The sequence below is a fragment of the Osmerus mordax genome, chromosome 14 (genome assembly GCF_038355195.1).
Source record: "Osmerus mordax isolate fOsmMor3 chromosome 14, fOsmMor3.pri, whole genome shotgun sequence".
Classification (NCBI taxonomy): Eukaryota; Metazoa; Chordata; class Actinopteri; order Osmeriformes; family Osmeridae; genus Osmerus; species Osmerus mordax.
Genome location: NC_090063.1, coordinates 4,070,183 through 4,089,021, shown reverse-complemented (window position 1 = coordinate 4,089,021; position 18,839 = coordinate 4,070,183). Strand labels below are relative to the sequence as shown.

The 18,839-nt window shown below is 45.3% G+C and overlaps 2 protein-coding genes across 3 annotated transcripts; one reads left to right on the top strand and one right to left on the bottom strand.

The window, feature by feature from the left end:
* The first annotated feature begins 10,866 nt into the window (after window positions 1-10,866).
* On the top strand, window positions 10,867-15,258 carry tor1 (torsin family 1). 2 transcript variants are annotated; one of them, XM_067250117.1, is made up of 5 exons: window positions 10,867-11,180; window positions 12,845-13,110; window positions 13,230-13,405; window positions 13,569-13,696; window positions 13,849-15,258. In XM_067250117.1, the coding sequence occupies exons 1-5, from the start codon at window positions 10,979-10,981 to the stop codon at window positions 14,091-14,093; spliced, it is 1,017 nt and encodes a 338-aa protein (XP_067106218.1). In that variant the 5' UTR covers window positions 10,867-10,978; the 3' UTR covers window positions 14,094-15,258. The 2 variants fall into 2 exon arrangements, with proteins under 2 accessions (XP_067106218.1, XP_067106219.1); XM_067250118.1 differs by lacking the exon at window positions 10,867-11,180 and adding an exon at window positions 12,321-12,564.
* Window positions 15,259-16,134: 876 nt separating this feature from the next.
* On the bottom strand, window positions 16,135-18,565 carry nsa2 (NSA2 ribosome biogenesis homolog (S. cerevisiae)). The gene is made up of 6 exons (XM_067250967.1): window positions 18,428-18,565; window positions 17,652-17,839; window positions 17,319-17,469; window positions 16,924-17,103; window positions 16,574-16,766; window positions 16,135-16,450 (listed from the first exon to the last, which is right to left on the bottom strand). Exons 1-6 carry the CDS (start codon window positions 18,428-18,430, stop codon window positions 16,383-16,385), a joined length of 783 nt encoding a protein of 260 aa, XP_067107068.1. The 5' UTR covers window positions 18,431-18,565; the 3' UTR covers window positions 16,135-16,382.
* Window positions 18,566-18,839: the final 274 nt, after the last annotated feature.

Genomic DNA, 18,839 nt, shown 5'->3' with positions numbered 1-18,839 from the left:
CAGACTCTCTGTCCCTCTCTCTCTCTCTCTCTCTCTCTCTCCAATATTTAGCAGCCATGTCGTCTATTTCTCCACCTGCTCCCCATCCCCTTATTGGGACCATCTGTAGGGCCTCGCAGGCCTGTTTATAAGATACCCGGGAACACACGTCCCCAGTCCACCACACCAAACATATTTCTCTCCCTCTCTCTCTCTCTCTCTCTCTCTCTCTCTCTCTCTCTCTCTCTCTCTCTCTCTCTCTCTCTCTCTCTCTCTCTCCCTCTCTCTCTCTCTCCCCCTCTCTCTCCCCCTCTCTCTCTCTCTCTCTCTCTCTCTCTCCCCCTCTCTCTCTCTCTCTCTCTCTCTCTCTCTCTCTCTCTCTCTCTCTCTCTCTCTCCCCCTCTCTCTCCCTCTCTCTCTCTCTCTCTCTCTCTCTCTCTCTCTCTCTCTCTCTCTCTCTCTCTCTCTCTCTCTCTCTCTCTCTCTCTCTCAGGAACTCAGAAGTGCTGGCACATCACCCTTTTAGAAAAACCTCTCTTCACTCTCGGTCGTTTTTCGTCCCCTTTTGCTTTTGTTTTTTTGTTTCTTTTTCCCCCTTACATTCTTTCTCCCTCTCTCCATCCGTGTCTCTGTCTCTCCTTTTCTCTCGTTCCTCTTCCTATGCGTAAACTGAAGCCCCCCACAAAGGAGTGACTGCGATACTCCGATAGCCCGGTCAGCAGTGTCCATGTGAGAGCATGTTCTGTTCCCTGACTGGGGGTAAGATTTAAAGACTGCTAATGTGGGGGGTCACTGACCCCGGCACTCCCCCCCGCCCCCCCCTGCTCCCTCCTGTCCTCCCTGTTTCCCCCCCCCCCCTTGCTCCCTCCTGTCCTCCCTGTTCCCCCCCCCCCCCCCTCTGCTTCTGCCCAGAGGAGTGCAGTGGGGTCCCCCTTTTAACAAGTCTCAACAGACCTATCCGTCTTCCTTGAGAGCCTGTCAGTCGGTGGGCAGGCATTCATCATGCTGGGAAGTGGACCAGGTCCCATGTGGAGAGGAGAGGCTCCCAGGGACAGAGCTAAGCCCAGGCAGGCGGGCCCCGGGCTGGGTGTGGGGGCACAGGAGATCGGTCCCCTTCTTCTCCTTCCAGGGCAGCCATGCCCCAGCTGTCTGTGTCATGTTACCCCCTCTGTTCTCCTGCGGAGCTCCCTGGGGTTGCACAGTGGGGCAGAGGGAGCTGTGTGTGTGTGTGTGCGCGCGCGCGCGTGTATCCTCTTTTAGCGGAAGGTTATCGGTGTAGCATGAGAGGAATGGAGAGTGTATAGGAGATAACAGGTAGACATACACACACACATAAACCGATAAACTGTTTGATCAGTGATGACCAGCCCCCCCTAACAAGCCTTATCACTGTCTTTGGCCAGGTTCCTACACCCCTTCCACTTCACATCACAATTTGTGCGTGTGTTTGACCCCTGCTATTCAAAGGGTTGTCCAGTTTTAGGTCCATTACTTATCTTGCATTCCTACACACAGTGTGTGTATATATATCTGGGGGCCCTTGAATGAGTTTCCTGCTCGCGGTAATCACCTTGTACTGTGGTGCATGTCAGTGACCTTGATGAAGAAAGTGTTTTGTCCGTCTCTTCATAAACGGAGTGACTAAGTTCAGTTGAGTTCTGGATTTTAATACGTATTTATCAATCTGCAGATTGGGAGAGAAAACCAGACCTCTGACAATAAATGACAACACAACACCAGGCATAGGTCTCAATCATGTCTCTCTCAGCTCTGAGAGCCGGAGGACCATCTTTTATAGGGCACAGGAATGTAAACATAGATAGTGACAGTCAGGCAGTAATGACGTTACAACAGTCTCAGAGGAAGAGATTCACAGCTCCCAACACATGACCACTCAGACTAGAGAGATCATAGTTCGCGCCCTCCTTGTAGTCATGACAAAGGACGTTTACCCAGTACTTTCTCCTGATCACGAGCATCTATTAACCCTGGCACATAGACACAAACTTCTCTTATTAATAGCAAGCTTACATGAGAACATACTAACTAGTATCCAATGACAAGTTCTATTGATTAGTGAATAATGTAAGCACACCGGAAATCGCAATTTCTTCCACAACCTCACCTAACGTCTCTGTGAAAAAGGCACTTGACTGAATGACGAAATCATCCTAGTTCTTCTCTTCAACTCAAACTCTTTCCTGTAATGCATGTGATGCTTTGTTTTGGTCAGGGTCAGAGGTAACACGTCTCAGGAAGAAAGTTCTTCAAAGGAGTTATTGGGTTGTCCTATAGGAAGAATGTTCTTAAATTTGAATCTGAAGACATTTCGTGGTTCATCTGTCAACTCACAGGCTCATGAAAAATAAATATACAAATAATACGTTTTTTTTTTTCAATATACACAGTATATGCATAGTCTAATGGCCTTTCTGGTCACCCCCATTAATAATGTGGAAGGTTCCCTGTCTTGTAATTAAGCCCTATGTGTCCAGGGTATATGGTGCAGTCTCAGCAAAGTCAGCAGTCTACCAGGAGGGTCTATGGTCCCGTCTCAACACAGTCGGCTTGTTATTAGCCTACCAGAACAGGCTTCTGAGCAGGTGGATGTAAGACTAGACCCCTGTTTGTTTGTTTCTCCCCCCCTCCCTCAATTTTTGCTCATTCATTGATGTCTTCGTCCTTCCTTTTCTCTCTCAGCGGCAGGTAGTTCCCAGGCCCCGGCACAGCATGTGTCCCCCCAGATGGTGGAGCCATGATTGCAGATCACCTCAATTCAACACTGCCGTCTTTCTGTCTCTTTTCGTCACTCTCTATCTCTCTCGTTACTTAGTCACTCAGTCCATGCTGCTTTGTCCACACGCGCGAGTTGTTTGAGGCGCCTGTTGTTTATTCTCTTAGTGTTTACATATGTTTTAGACCTGAGTGATACACACGCACGCGCAAACACAAGCTGAAAGGGAAGTCACCTTGAATGTTGTGACACCATTGTGTCAGAACGTGTGTGTGTGTACTTTCTACTCTGCGAGGACCAAAAAAAACATCCTTTGTTTGTGTCACCTGTTGCCCTGGGCCAGACGGTCTACATGAAGGTTGGAAGGTCACAGTGATGTGATTGAGTCAGCATGGCGCTTCACACAGGCACAGATGAACCAGCCCAGTTTAAACCGCTAGCTCCTAACGGCCATAAAAACGATACATTCAAACTCATCTGTTTCACATCCTCTACATTTCCTTCTGCTTTTTTTAGGTGACGGCCAAAAGGTGAAAGCGCAAATTTCTCACATTTCCCCTGTATTATTTATAACAACGTCATTATTCAACTCTGTTCGCTTGACAGACTGCTGGTGTAACGAACTTACTCTGGCTCTTGTGTTTCTATGCGGCCTGACCTCTCAACCCGTTGATTGAAAGGTCATTTATTTTCATCTAGACTGGTTTTATTACCATTACTCTAATACAGTCAGATGAAAAAAGTGAGGGTTCTTACACGTTTATTTTCATAAAAGTAACCGCTACCATCAAATGGACCCTGAAATTGGTCCAATTCATTGGCCTGCTTCCCGTTTGCCCCCCCTCCCCTCTCTCTCTCTCTCTCTCTTTCTCTCTTTTTGCCTCTCCGTCTTCACCCTTTACAATTCCTATTCACTCTTACCCTGGTATTGGTTACAGAACACAGTGTGTATGTGTGTGTGCTTTTAATGTGTATGCATGTGCATGTGTGTATTTCTGCGTGTGTGTTCCCACCCTCTCCTATGAGGTCCGCCTGTAACCAGAGCTGGGATGTTACACAGGTGCCTGTGATGAATATGAGTTGCTTGTAATACATAAGGATGGCGTTGGCCTTAGGCCAGGCTGAACATGATGACTCCCTCATGCTGCTTTATGGGTGTCAGGGCCCACACCTCCCTCGCTGCTTCTCCTGTGGTCTCTGCAGGACACTAAACACTGCTCCATAACAGCCACCACAACACCCGGGATCCTGGGCTCTAGGCAGCTGAGGCACTGCATCTAGTATGAGCTCATCACATGGAAGTCACTCCCAAACTTGTTTGTGTTCCGACCAATGAACATCCTCCCCAAGTCACTGAAACAGATAAAACCATGATTCATCAGAACTCTGTGACTCTCAGCTGCAATGAACAATGACGGTTAGGAACCACCAAACCACCACCCTAGTCTCCACCTACCCCAGGGGTCTGTGCTGTCGGATTCTATGCCTGCGTGAGGCCTTCCTGGTCCCTGACCCCGACCTCGGGGGGCCAGCCAGACCCTTCTCCCTACTCACCGCTCATCCTGGTGAGAAAGAGGATGTTGGGTGTGAAGTCATGTCCTGGTCTGGTTCTAAAAAAAGAGATGAGTGAAAGAGGGGCGTTTACATGCGAGGAGAGACTACTGGTGACACAATGAAGAGGTTTGGGGTAGTGACGTCCTTGTCCCTTTCTCTCTGTCTCTCTGTCTCATTGTATCTCCTCGCATTCTTTCTGAATATTCTTCTTCTCCTGCTCCCTCATTCTCGCTTTTTGGATGAGGTCATTTCCTTTCACTCCCCATGTAAGTTCTGTCAGCTTGTTGACCCTGCCCACATTCTGTCTCCATACTGTTGCATGCTGGGACGCCCGTATTTCGATTGCGCTAGCAGCGAGTCAAATGGGGAGCCAGGTGGTGTGTACGAGCAGAGGACCATCTGTGCCGGAATCTTCTGCCAGGGGTCCATGTAGAGAAGACAAACTGGAGAACAATAGGATGCTATTTCATCTTCTCTCAGTGCCTGCCTGCTATCTATGGTAGTTGACACAACTAGAGAACTCGCTTACACACACACAAAGTCAAACACACACATGGGTTTGGTTTCGAGGCTCTACCAGTGGTTTATCCCAGCGGAAGCAGCCCTCGCACAGTAGAGAGAGTTCAGAGACAGGTGTTGCAGGTTATCTGTGGCGAATAGTTGGTTCCTTCCTCTGGGAGCCGTGTCCTGGCCTGTTTGAAGAGGTCATTAGTTCTACTGGGCCACGCTGCAGGACCCCTTCATGTACCCTTCTGACTGCCTGGCTCTTGATCCACTCAGAAAAACAGTTCCAGGTATAGTTAAATGGGTTGTAATGGTTGTTGGGCTTGCAATGAGAATGACATGGTATTACTATATGCCTTGTGTTTTCTCAAATCAGTCAGTCTGTCAGAGGAGGTGTTGGTGGAAGACACGACCTTCAGAGATCAAGGAGCTTTGTCCAGCTGAGAGGAACCCGCCTGCTCAGACAAACAGCCCCATTAGAAGCCATGCATCTCTGTCATGGCATTTGGTGTGTGTGTGTGTGTGTCTGTGAGTACGTGTGCACAACTCTAGCGTGAGCTTGTAAGGACTAAGATGGAGGGGTGGGTTGGCATATTTAATTTAGGGAGAAACAAGAGTCTCCGAGATCAAAAGAGACTTCATATCAAATAGAATGAGGGCGCTCAGAGAGCGATATAGATACCACTTTAGGGTGAGTGACTTCTTGGCCCTGCAGCTCGTCCCCCTTACATTCCTGTCTGAGTTGATGTGTTCTCCGGGGAAATCTAGAAAGATGACATGAGATTTCGTCTGAAAGAAGGAAAATCGTACTTGATTCAAATCTTTTGAAGACAGACAGTAAGAATGCTCCGTGGCCTACGAGTCTGACAATGTGTGGTTTGTGTATTGTCTTTTATCCTCAATTTTACTCTTAAAATAATCGATGTGTGATCTGTAGATAAAAGGAAAACAACACATTTCGATTGATGTAAAGTTTGTTATCTATCATTTGTTATCTTTGATCCATTTTATCATGTCCATAATGTTTGTTCTAAATCCAATTTTGGGCTCGAAAAAGCCCTGATCTCCCTCTGCTGTTGTGAATGAGTAGCGCAGGACAGTAACTCAAATGTAACGGATATGTGAACATGCCTCATCCTTACGTCAAAGGAGCGGTAGAGAGAGGAGAGAGAAAGAGAAGGGGGGGGGCGATAGAGAAATCAACGGTAGGGAGAGAGAGAGAGATGAGCGGTATCAAGCAGTATGGATTGACCGTTTCGATCGAGTGAGGGAAGCTTAGCTTTTTCCTCCCGATTGATCTACTCCTCTCACACCGTCATCTCATCCTTGACTTAACATGAATGTTCTTTAGGACGTAGCTGACTCAGGGGTGGTGGGGGGGGGGGAGTGAAGGAGAGTCGGGGTTCAGTTGGGGAGGGAGACGGTGGTCTGTGTTTATAGTGAGCTTAGTAACTGACCCGTCACCCGTCTCTGAATAAGCCCTGGAGGGGCCTCCCAAAAGTCTCCCCCCCCCGTCCTCGACCCGCTCTGACCTCACGTGACCTGCTCAGGGCTCCTCCAGGGTCGCCGGGCTCCACTGCCGGAGAGAGATGGAGGGAGATTTAAAAGAGGATGGAGGGAGAGGAGAGGCGGGGGGAGGGGGGGTGGGCCTTGTTCTTTTGAACCCCAGTGACCTCTGTCCTTCTTTCTTTGACAGTGATCCCCTCCCCGCCTCCTCTCCTCCTCCTCCTCTTCCTCCCTCTCCTCTCCCTTCCTTCATCCCTCCCTCCCTCTCTCCCTCCTCTTCCTCCCTCCCTCCACTCCTTCTTTACTACAGAACCACTTGTCGGATCACAACTCAAGTTTCAGCCAAGACCAAGAGTTGCCCTTCTATTGGTCGGATGACTTTTTAGTCCAACATCTGCTCCTCACCATGGAACCCCCTCCTACCTGTGTGTGCGTGTTGTTGTAGCATATCAGCATCTGTTATCAGAGCTCAATTTTGCATTCGAATGACGACGACGTCCGGTAACTCGTGGGTTTCCTCTGCGAACCTGGCAAACGCACCGCACATTCAGCCCCGACGTCTACAGCCGAAGGCACAGCAACGACCCCCCCTCCTCCCCCCCGCCCACTCCCTGCTCTGGTGAGCTTTGAGAGGATGCCCAGGCCTGTCACACAGACTGATACTGTTACTGAGGGGGGGAGGGAGATAGAAATGGAAAGAGAGTGTGTTTGAGAAAGAGACATGAGGGAGAGGGGGGGGGAGGGAGAGTGTGTTTGAGAAAGAGACAGGAGGGAGGGGGGGGGGGGAGAGTGTGTTTGAGAAAGAGACATGAGGGGGGGGGGAGGGAGAGTGAGTTTGAGAAAGAGACATGAGGGAGGGGGGGGAGGAGAGAAAGACTGAAAAAGACCTGTTGTGTAGACTGCCGCCTTCAACCGATAAGGCCACAGGTGTAGCTACAGATACAGCGATGACGTGTGTATCCGAATGCTGTTCGTGTCGGGTTTTCTCTGGTGTTGGTGTTTGATACGTTGACGTCGTCTGAAGACATCGATTCCCAGATTAGTCTTAATTGGGTTGGTACGGGAAGAGTGGTCTGTATGCTGGGATTAGACCAGATGTTCCATCGTAATCCATGCTCACATTTGACCCTGCCTAATCTCTGTCAAGTATAAAATGACCAAACATCTACAAACTGTCGTGCAAACATTAGCACACTCACTGGCACACTCACACAAATGCATTCCTACACACTTCCCTGTTCTCCTCTAAGCATTAGATAAATAGAGAGAAAGACTTACAAAAGAGATGTAAGTATTACCATGCTGGCCAGGAGTTGTTAAAAGGAACAACTAAACTAAACTGTGTTGCTGTTCTTTGGATCAAGTTTAAAAGTTGTCAACTGTAAAACAGAAAATGTTTGACTTTCCTCAGAAATAAAACATAATTCTTATCAAACTAGTAAGAGTCAACCGTGGGTCAGTGGGTTTAATACTGATAGTTATGACTAAACAATCCCTTTTCTTGGCAAACAAAAACACAGCAACAAAAACACTGGGATGCAACAACAACAAAAAGTCGTTGGTGATAGACTAAACTTAAACTTCCTTCTCTCTGACAGAGAAACAGCGAAGGAAGAGAAGTGCTGGTGTCTGTTGTGAACAATCAGAGTGTAGAGAGAGGAGCGCATGTTGGGATGTGATCCTCTGTTTTCTCTCCCGACTTTTGCTTTAGTCCCTCTGTTTTTCTTTTCCCCTATTCTTTGTTTTCTTCCCTTATCTCTCTCGTTCATCTTTATCTTTATGTCCAAGCGGATCTGGGCTTCGTCAGCAGCCGGAGGGTGAGGGGGGGGGGGGTAGGTAACCTTAACACCCCCCTCACCATCCTGCCTTCGTTCTTCATCCCATCCTTTCTTCTCCCTAGCCTTCCAATCCCTCTCCCTCTCCCTCTCTCCTCTTCTGTTATTCTTCTTCACCTCTTCTCCAACTCCCTCCCCCCACTCCCACGAAAACACAGTAGACCTTTGGCTGACAGACGGGGGCGGAAGAAGGGGGATTTACACCTCTGGTCCTGAGCCAGGGACACTGCCAGGGGGGCAGGGGTCCCACGGCCACCGAGGGGGGTCTATCACGATGTCACGTGTGATTTATGCACCATGCGCACACACCTACGAGCGTGCACTTAGATACAGCCCCCCCCACACACACACACACCAGCATTCCTTCCCTGTTCCTAACTTTTGGAAAACATGCCTTTACTTACCTTACGGAGACATTTGGTTTCTATAAAAGCCAAACCACACTTAAAATAAAAAAAGTCAATCGTAAGAGCTCAGAGATCAAGGGAATTTAGTTCATGCCCTTATAATAATAGAAAGCAACAGGATAGCCATTTGACCACACTGGCTTTAAAGGATCCACAAGGCCATAACCTTATGTTAAAACCACCAAACAACAATTGTTCCTTGAACCACAATGCAAAAAAAACACAGGTTGAAAAGCACAGGTCAGTGGTGCATAGATCAGATACGGTCCTAAACTCTCTCTCTCTTGCGCTCTCTCTCTCACACACACACACACACACACACACTGACCTCCCTAACCGCACAGCTCTTTCTCCTCGGTCATAACATGACATGTCTCAATGAGCGCCTTTTTTTCATTGTTTCAAACCACCAAACGTAAGTCCAACAGGATCAGACAACCTGTCTCAATAACCCATCATTGGTTGAAAGCTGGTGAGCCCTGAGCTCCTCCACGGAGCAGGGGTTGTTTGTGCTACGGTCCAGATCATAGAGGGAGGGCAGGAGAGAGGAGGAGAGGAAGGTGAGAGGAGAGTATTTTGCTTGGCCTGGCATGAGCTCTGACTGTGGAGCTGGTTGGCTAATGCCTCACGGACACTTAACATCAGCACACGATCAGTCTTCTTGAACCCCTTAGCTTTACAGTCCAGATGAAAGATACATTTGGAAGGATAAAGTAGTCGTGTGAGTTATGTGTTGATGCTATGCCAAACAAGGCTAATTTCATAGGTCAGGGCAAGGCTTCCAATATGTGAACAAGAGAAAAATGCTGAACCCACCAATTGTTACTCCACAGCACGGTTGACTGCAAGCCATTCTTCAGAAAGAATCTGTTTTTAGCATTATAGAATGATTCGATGAAAAATGGGTGCTCCCAAGCCAGACTGTAACCAGACTCAGCAGTCTGGGTCATGCCCCCCTCCCCATGATAGTTCAATACGAATAATACGATTTACAGTGATTTATTAATCCCGTTGTTTTATTTATGATTCACCAGGAAGTCCCTTTTTCCATAGGGCTTCCCGACAGAGTGGGGGGGGGGGGGGGGGGGCTTCTCCTCTTTGTGTGTGTGCGCATCTCTGTGTGTGTCTGTATGTGTTTGTCTGTGTGTGTGTATGTGTGTGTCTGTGTGTTATAACGCTGTAACATCTCATTTGTGCAACATTCGTGGTAAAGCAAGACACACAATAACTATTTTGTTGAAAGCCCCGTACCAGCATATTACTGCAGCATTGCATTACCATCCAACCACTTCCTACTACGTGTGGTAAGTCATGGGACAATGTTTCCTTGCAGCACATCAGTAACACTACCTAGGTCTGGCAGAGTTATTCCCACTGCATGCGGCATAGCACACCTAACGACACAATTGTGTAAACCTCTCTTATAACTACAAAGTGATACTATAGTGCCCTCTAATGGTACTTATTGAAATATTTGATAGTTCTTGTATGACCTGGCCAACACACAGCTACATGACAGTAAGCCAGAGAAACTGCACCCTGTCAATATACCGCTCTCTTCCCTCTTGCAATGTCACATTGTCAATGTGAATTGAACTGAATATTGAGTAGCTCTTTTGACCACTATGTACAGCAGGGTTGGTTCTGGGGGTTGGAAGTGCCCCTGTGACAACAAGCTTGGACCCCCTTGTGGCCCCCCTAAATCTAGAGACTGAAATCATTATTAGATTAATGATTTTTGCAAGAAACCACAAAACCGTATAATACAGTTGATACTGTAAACAAGTGAGGGAAACGCAAATGAACTGTGTAATAACTATGAACATGGTCTTTTGCCTGATAATGTCTGCAATGCAGTGAAGAAAACTATACGTTTAATTTAACTGACCCCTCTAACAGCACAATTGCCCCCATCAGCTTGCCTCCCCAGATGATGATAGAACCTCCACTGCATTACACAGAATAGCAGATTTCCTTGATCCTAATATGTTTAGAAGTATGCACTTACAACCCTTGATTATCTGCTGTATGCCTACTATATGCACAATTTTTCTGTCGCTTTGGAGAAAACCGTCTGCTAAATGAAAAACAATGCCTTTCATTCCAATATCGATGATACATCGCAATGTTATTACATATTCAAATTTCTCTCACCTTCCAGAATCAATTTCCCCTCCCGTTTACCAGGAAATAGTACACTGACTGTCATACCAATGTTGACGATAAACGTTTAGCTACTTTTCAAATTCAAATAATTTAAAATTACTTTTTGTTTTCTGGGCTTTTATTTTGAAAGGTTTTGTCAGAAATCAACAGGAAATAAGACTAGGTTCAGCCTGCTGAAATTGGACATCAACCTTTGAGCAGTCTGCTGATGTCAGTGCCACCGAGAAGTGAATTTCAGGATAATACTGTAAATCTCAACTATCCGGAGACCTGGTGACATTGATTGCAGCAAGATGAAGCCAAAAAAAGGGTCATGGTTGTTTCTGCTGTGGACGCTGCTGAATTTCACATTGATTTCAGCGATTGATCCTATCAGTACCAGCATAGCGGTTGGCATGGCTGCCACGCTCACTGGCATCCTAGCAAACTACAAAAGTATTTTCTACTTATTCCACGAAGGTTGCCGACCAGATTGGATCGCCTTGAACAGATCAGGTAGGGTGTAGGTAAAGCGAGCATGGTATCAGGGGCATCGTCCGCTACGTATTCTCATAGCACCAAAATGTGATGCCTACTTTTCGCATTCGTCTAGTCGTTGACTACTTCTTTGCCCAGCCCACCTGTGGCTGTCACAGTGAAGGTCAGCTGTGAAAAAAGAAGCACGTGAAACAGTCAGCATTAAAGCTATTATGTGTAATCCAGAGAGGCTAGCAGTTAGCAAGCTAGCTTTGAAAGCTTAGAGCCCTCCCTCGCTTCAGAGGTGTCTCCAAAGCCACGCCTCCACATCACACATACACTAATGTCCACAAGCTACATGAGCTAAATACTTAATTCCATTAACAGAATATAAGAAGAAGAAAACACATTTAAAAAAGTAAATACCTGTCCAAAATAAAAACAGCAACCATGACATGGGTTTTCATGTCCACCAACTCCTGTAGTTGCCTAAAGCATGCAAAAGCAACACCTATGTTGTTTCTGTTTTTAGACCGCTGTTGATCGAGACGTTTTTTATTTGTTGATGTATTTTAGTCTTAGCTTTTACTTGTGGTTCAGGAGGAACACAAAGTTGCTGTGGTTCGCCCTCCATTGTCACCCAAGTTTGCTCAGCACAGCAACAAGCATCCCGCGCTAATGGCTGCGCGAACAAGTTGCCCGGCGGTGTGCAAATAGATTGACAGACAGGAAGAACATCCTATCATTACATTCGGGCCAAATGCAATGATTAGTCAATAATTTTTTTGTCCTGTCACTTCCACAGAAGATATATTTTCAAATTTAGACCACTTAAATAATTGATTACTGTCATGATGTAAAGATACCAACCAGTAGGCCCTATAACATTTTTATTCTATCTGGAAACGATAACACATCCTAGCTTTAATTGCAAATTATCACTGAAGTGGTTCACTATGCATGTAGTGATACAGTATTTGTGGACCTGGGTTAATAAAAGTAATTTCTGATAGTCTATAACCGCTATATAGTCCTATTTTGTGTGTTCTGAATGAAGTTGGCTCGTTGAATGAACGTTTACTGCGCAACAATGACTGTCGCAAAGTCACGTCTAACGTAACAGGATATAGCCCTTTGCTTACTTACGAGTGGGTATCTGGCTATGGAACAACAATAGCAACCGTAGCTTTTGGTCCTCCTCTGCGAATATCTGACACCTCATATAGTTTGCTAATAGGCTAAATTGTCTCATCTAGAAAAATGAGAGTACCTTGCAAAACGCTATTGCGATATGTGATGATCGCATGTGTAGCGTTTCATGCTGTCGAACCTTTTATAGTTGATATTCTTGTAGGTGGCGTTGCAGTGTGGTGGGGTAGTCGGGAAAGTTGTAACCCAAAATGGATGGAATTCAATTCAACAGGTCGGATTAAATGTATTGATGACCATTAATAAACAATTAGTTTGCCCCTTTAGCTACCATGGCATAATGGCTACTGTGTAGCCGACTGTACTGCTTGGGGTGGCTGCTCGAACTAAGCTAGCATTGCGTCTTTAGCTAGGTGTACGTACACCTACTTTATTTAAATGCCTACCCCACTAGCAAGATTTGTTGTGAATTTGTCTGTTTGACTGTTGTATCTCCTATTATTGCGAGGGTAAATCAGACTGACGAGGCCACTAATACACTTCTTCTCTTTTAGGATTGGAAGTAGACCTGCAGAGAAAAATGTTCGGTCAGCATATAGCTTCCAAAGTCATATTGAAAGCTGTAACAGGTTTCATGAACAATAAGAACCCAAAGAAGCCCTTGGTCCTATCTCTCCATGGGTGGACTGGCACAGGGAAGAACTTCGTCAGCCATCTAATAGCTGAGAACATCTACAGAGAAGGAATGAGAAGTGGCTTTGTCCACATCTTCACATCCGAGCTTCACTTCCCTCATCCAAGTCGGCTTGAGATATACAAGGTACCCAGACCATCCTTCATATGAAGCCAACCCTATGCCTTTCGGGGAATCAGGAAATATGTAGTCCTTTACTTGGTTTACACCACCAAGAAAAACTATGTTTTGTGTTGCTTACTCAGTCCCAGTTGCAGCAGTGGATCAAGGGTAATGTTACCAACTGCCCGCGATCCTTGTTCATCTTTGATGAGATGGACAAGATGCAGCCCGGTCTTATTGACAGTATCAAGCCATACCTGGACTACTACGAAAAACTGGATGGTGTTTCATACCGTCAAGCCATCTTCATCTTCCTCAGGTGGGGCACGCACCACCAGTTTCCAGGTTGTAACAAGAAAACACTTGAACAAATTACATGCACACTTCTAAAGCTTTTGTTTCAGTGTAGGTCAACGGGGTGGCAGGGTTTATGAGATTTATATTGCAAAAACATTTTGTTTGTGTGTGTTTTTAACTAACAGCAATGCTGGTGGAGAGCATATCAACGAGAGGGCCCTGGAATTCTGGAAGGCCGGTGCTAACCGAGAGGAGATTGAGCTGAAAGACCTGGAGATGGCTCTCTCTCTTTCCGTGTTCAATAACAAGAAAAGTAAGCTTACCTCTGCCATCCAAACTCCATGAGCAGCAAAAGGAATAGAATAGGGGTTAAGCCTTAATACCTTGATTTTTCCTAGAATGTCATCTGTTATACTGTGCTAGTTCTTACTATCTTACTATTGATCTTTCTCTTGGTTTCTCTAGGTGGCTTATGGCACACCAGTCTGATAGACAAGAATCTGGTGGACTACTTTGTTCCCTTCCTGCCTCTGGAGTACAGACATGTGGTCATGTGTGCCAAGGCAGAGATGGTCAGCAAGGGACTGAAGCCCGACCCCAATATCGCGGACAAGGTGGCGAGTGACCTTGTCTACTTTCCTAAGACTGAGAGGGTCTTCTCTGTCAAAGGCTGCAAGACCATTGGGCACAAGCTGGACTACTACACATAAACGTCAAGAGCCTCCAGTCGTCGAAGAGAACCTTACTATTGCCTTCTGTTTGCACTTTCTTCTGGAAAAGTCTCAGTCGATCCGAGTGATTTAGGTCAGTAACTGAACTCTAATTGAGAGGGTTGTTTCCCTTATATTTACCAGCTTCCTCATTCTCATGTGGAGGACATCGACAGGTGACTTTTGTTGATGTTACATCTCCATGCAGCTAATTCAACGAGTTACTTGAATTAGGGAGAAAAGAAGCAATACCAGAAGGGAAAGACTGTCCTTGGACGCAATCAAGGTGCCTATGGATCCCTGCTTTTATCTACGTTTGAATCTTGAATACAATTTCCTATTTTAGAGGGGGTTAAGTCACTCTCATGAGCGATAAATGAAGTCTAGTCATGTTTTTAAAATAAATGGGGTAAATGAATTGTCATTGGAAAAAGCACTCACAAATTGTGCAATTTTGGTGCACTCAAAAACCTATTTGTATTTTGCTGGTTGATAATACTTTGTGTACCTTTTATTCCGACATGGAAATATCTGCCTTGCTCCTCAGGTGTGCCTATATTTTTGACAGAAATCGTAAAGCATTACACCAGCATCCTCTTGATCAAATTCTTTCATTTTGGTTCTCGTCTGTTAATTCAGCAGGTGATGTACACTTCAAGTCAAGACACTGTTTATTTAAGATTATATCTGTGTTTACTGTGCCTGACATACATGTATTGTACATGCATATACATGCAGTTACAGTTAATGGCCCAAACATTAGTATCATGCACTTTCATCAAAGGCCTCTTGCATTCGCAATGCTACTGTAAAGTTTGCATGTACCCAAAGAAAGTCAGATTCCTGTTTTCTCTCAAACCAGGTAGCATTGAAACTCGGACCTTGTAAGTGCTTGCTGTCAAAACTGAGAGAGATTGGACTTGTCAACGCACTGCAGATATATCATGTAAGGCCAGCTACTGTTTTGGGGGCTTATGTATGGAATGTGTATTCTGTCACCTTCTGTATCTTCCGAGCCATTATTGTTTTTAAGTTAATCTGTTAGATGCCAATCCACAAAGACTCGATTGCCAATATACCCAAGTGAGAGCTTCTCCACTACTGTTCTTTATGTCTGGTCTTAATTTGCTTTAATCGGAAACCCAAATAAAGCCTAGTGATTTTTTTTGTGTCTCATTAAATTATTTTGCTAAATTAAGTTAACAATTTATTGTCAATTAATAATCTAATTTACATTGCAATTTAATTTGCAATTGAGGGCGCTGTCTCATTCCAAGCAATTTAAAGTTTAAAGCACCTTAGTTTATCTGGCATTTTTCAATTAACAAACAAGGACCCATATTTTTCTGATAAATGATTCCCACCAGATTCTATGAATGACAACTTTATTCTTTCTTTTTTACACAAGCAATCCATGGAGCCTATAGCTAGAATAAATATGATCCTATGGGGCCTAGCTAAAGGAGATATAATCATATGGAGCCTAGCTAGAGGAGTCACCCGACTACATCAAGTCTATGCTCCAGCCTTACACCCCCACCCGCCACCTACGATCTTCTTCTAAAAACCGTCTGGTGGTCCCACTGCTCAAGAGCGCCCGGTCCCAACACAAGCTCTTCTCCTGTCTGGCCCCCCAATGGTGGAATCAACTCCCCACCTCCATCAGAGACACTGACTGTCTCCCCACCTTCAAGAAAAAGGCTCAAGACGCACTTGTTCCGGGAGTTCAACGGTACTTAGGAATGATTGGCTGGACCTGATGTTTCCTCCAATATCACAATGACTCTTATTGAGAGACTTGTTGCTCTTGTTGGTTAGTTGTAACTGACTTAAAACTTTTGTACTTGTGGTGTATTTTTGTTGCTTGCTTTTTTCCCCATAGCTGTATGCTTCATGTTTTGGCTACCCGCAATGTTTGGGCCCATCTCGTTGTTATGATCAGTGACCTATGCACATTTAAAGCTCTTTTGGAAGTCGCTTTGGATAAAAGCATCTGCTAAATGCATAAATGTAATGTAAATGATAAATGATTCCCATCAGATTCTATGAATGACAACTTTATTTGACAAATCCACCCCTTTTTGTTACATACTGTTAGATAATCTTAGTGACAGCAATACAGACACAGTGAGCCATCTGAATGGTGCCTGATGGTTTTAAGGCTTGGTTAGTCTCAACCTTGGCTCTTCTGGTCCGGTCCATTGCTCAAAAAGAGAGACGAGAGCCAGAGACATCTCTGGTGATGTGGAAAATCACAGGCACAGTCTTTAGAGTCTTTTTTTCTTTTCTTTACACAAGCAGAACAGCATTAATGCAGCCGTCGTTCTCTGGGTTATTTGTCACCTGGGCGTATTTACCTATGGGGAGAGAAAAGGAAAAAAGGTTTAGTCACTGCTCCTACGTTGATTGCAAAATACTCTATTATGCAAGGTTCAAAAGGGTTCAATAAAAGCTTGTTATCTGACATTGACATCACTCACCCCAGATGACCTTTCCCCCCTGTGTGACCAGACCCAGCTCGCTGACGTTGACCTCCACAACGGTTCCCTTGGTGATGACCCCCAGCGTGGTGTAGAGGGGGGACGAGGGGTTTTTCTTCACCCCCAAGATGGGCAGGCAGAACGTGGCCTTCAGCTCTGGGTGGGTCACATGGGCCTTTTTGAAACGTAAACCCTGAAGAAGGGAGAGTGGGGGGGGGTGGGTTGGGTTAAAGAGCGAGAAGGGAGAAACCAATAATGTAAATAAGCTCTTTCAATGACGGAGGAAATTGTTTACACAATTGACAACGAAATGAAATACAAAAAAAGGACAAGATCAGCAGCAACCTTACCATGGGTCTGATAAAGCGCTCGTACTTGGGGGGCTTACGGGTGAAGCCTTCACCAACGAAGCAGACCTTAGTCACCATCCTCTTCCAGGCCTTCTTCTGCCTCTTTCCTGTGCGGATGACCTTGAGCACCTCCGTCTCTCCCTGGGCTCTGACCTTGGGCAGGGGCACCTCCCATTTACCCTGGAGGGATAGAACAGAGGATCGACTGGACCATCACAACCTTCTCTTTGGCGTAAGCAGTGTGAGATGTCCGAGCGACACTGCACTGCTTTGATTTTTCTATTGTGATCAAGTTTCCATTTGCGCATTGTTAACATCTTGGTCATGAATGCTTCTTTTGTTGAAACCGTAGACTGGGTGGAGCGTGGAGTGTGTAGAATGCCTTCGGTACTCACAGCTTTTTCTTTCCTCTTCTGCTTGATCATGTTGGACAGCACCTTGGCCCTCGACTGGCCTTCTCTGTCCAGCAGGTAGGCAGGGACCGCTCCCTCTGGAGTCTTGTCGTCGTTCTTCTGCTTTGTCTTCCTCTGTTCGTGCATTTTGATGCTGCACAGAGGTGACAAATTGGTCAGAGGTCAGAATACTCTTAGGACTAATGAGCATAGGATCATTATATTAGTGTCAATGGAAGTATTAACGTGACGAATATGTAAATTACACATGAAGGGCTTGGTGACGAGTCATCTTCTGGGAAGAGCATCACTCATTATCACCAGAAGGCTACTCACGTTTTCTTCATCTGGACCTTCTCTGAATGCCTCTGTTTGTGGTACAGTTTGGCCTTCAGACCGATCATCTTCCTGGCCTTGTGGGAGCGTTCGTGTGCCTCACGGCTCTCCTTCTTTCTCTTCCTCTCGTGGTGGTCCAGGCGGTAGCCATGCCGCTTGCGGTGCAACTCTATATGCTCGTTCTGGGGCTGTGAGGCGCAAATATGTCAATGACTTGCAACCAATGATATGGTGGAACTATTGCCTAATGTGTTAGCGAATATTAAAAAATAGATCAGCTTTGTATTGTCTTTAGATTTGACTGTTTTCCATAACCATGTGTCTCTGATTGGTTTTAAACAGCAATACAATATAGGTCTATTGGTCATGAAGTGTGTAATGATCATAGTATAATGATTCAAGTATTTCAGACACATTTACATTCATGAACCATAGAAATTACAAGAGACGTTGCAAATAGTGTTTTAATTATCTACGTTACCTACTACAGTACCAACAGAACTTCGTCAAAATAATAAATCCTAACTCAGGCTTGAAAAAATTTAACTATAACAAAACATTCGAGTCTGCAAGCTAAGGACATATCGTCAACTGAATTTCAAGTTTTGTAATACCCAAGCCAATGTTTTACTGTGTGCGTCAATTTGTTGTCAAACATTGCAAAGTAAGTGCGTTAGCATGTCATCGCTGCCACATGTTGGCTTAGCATAATAGGCTAACACTATACTTTGCTAAATACAGCGCACAGATAACTATTAAATAAGTGAGAAACCTACCATGTTGTGTCTTGAATGTTACGTATTCCTGAAAAAGAGACTTGATGGAATCGGTTGTAAATTATGTTGGTTTTAGCCGTTAATACGCTCCGGGCTTGGGTCAGTGGTGTTCTTTTCCCAAAGCCAACAGTTTAAGGGAAGTACGTCATACGGCGGTGTTTACTTTCTGTGTTCCGGTATGAAATCATTACTAACCCGTGCTTTCTACGGACACCTAATTGAATTTTTTTTTCAAGGAAATCATATGGTACTGGAGCGCCTTGCATTACATCTATATTTTTATTATTTGGAGGAACCTGAAATAAGGTTTGACGCACTGCTGGAACAGTAAATATTACTAATGTGTTTTCGGGGAAGTATTTTATTGGCGCACTACACTAGGAGAGCGAGGATACTGAATAGGGAGATGTAA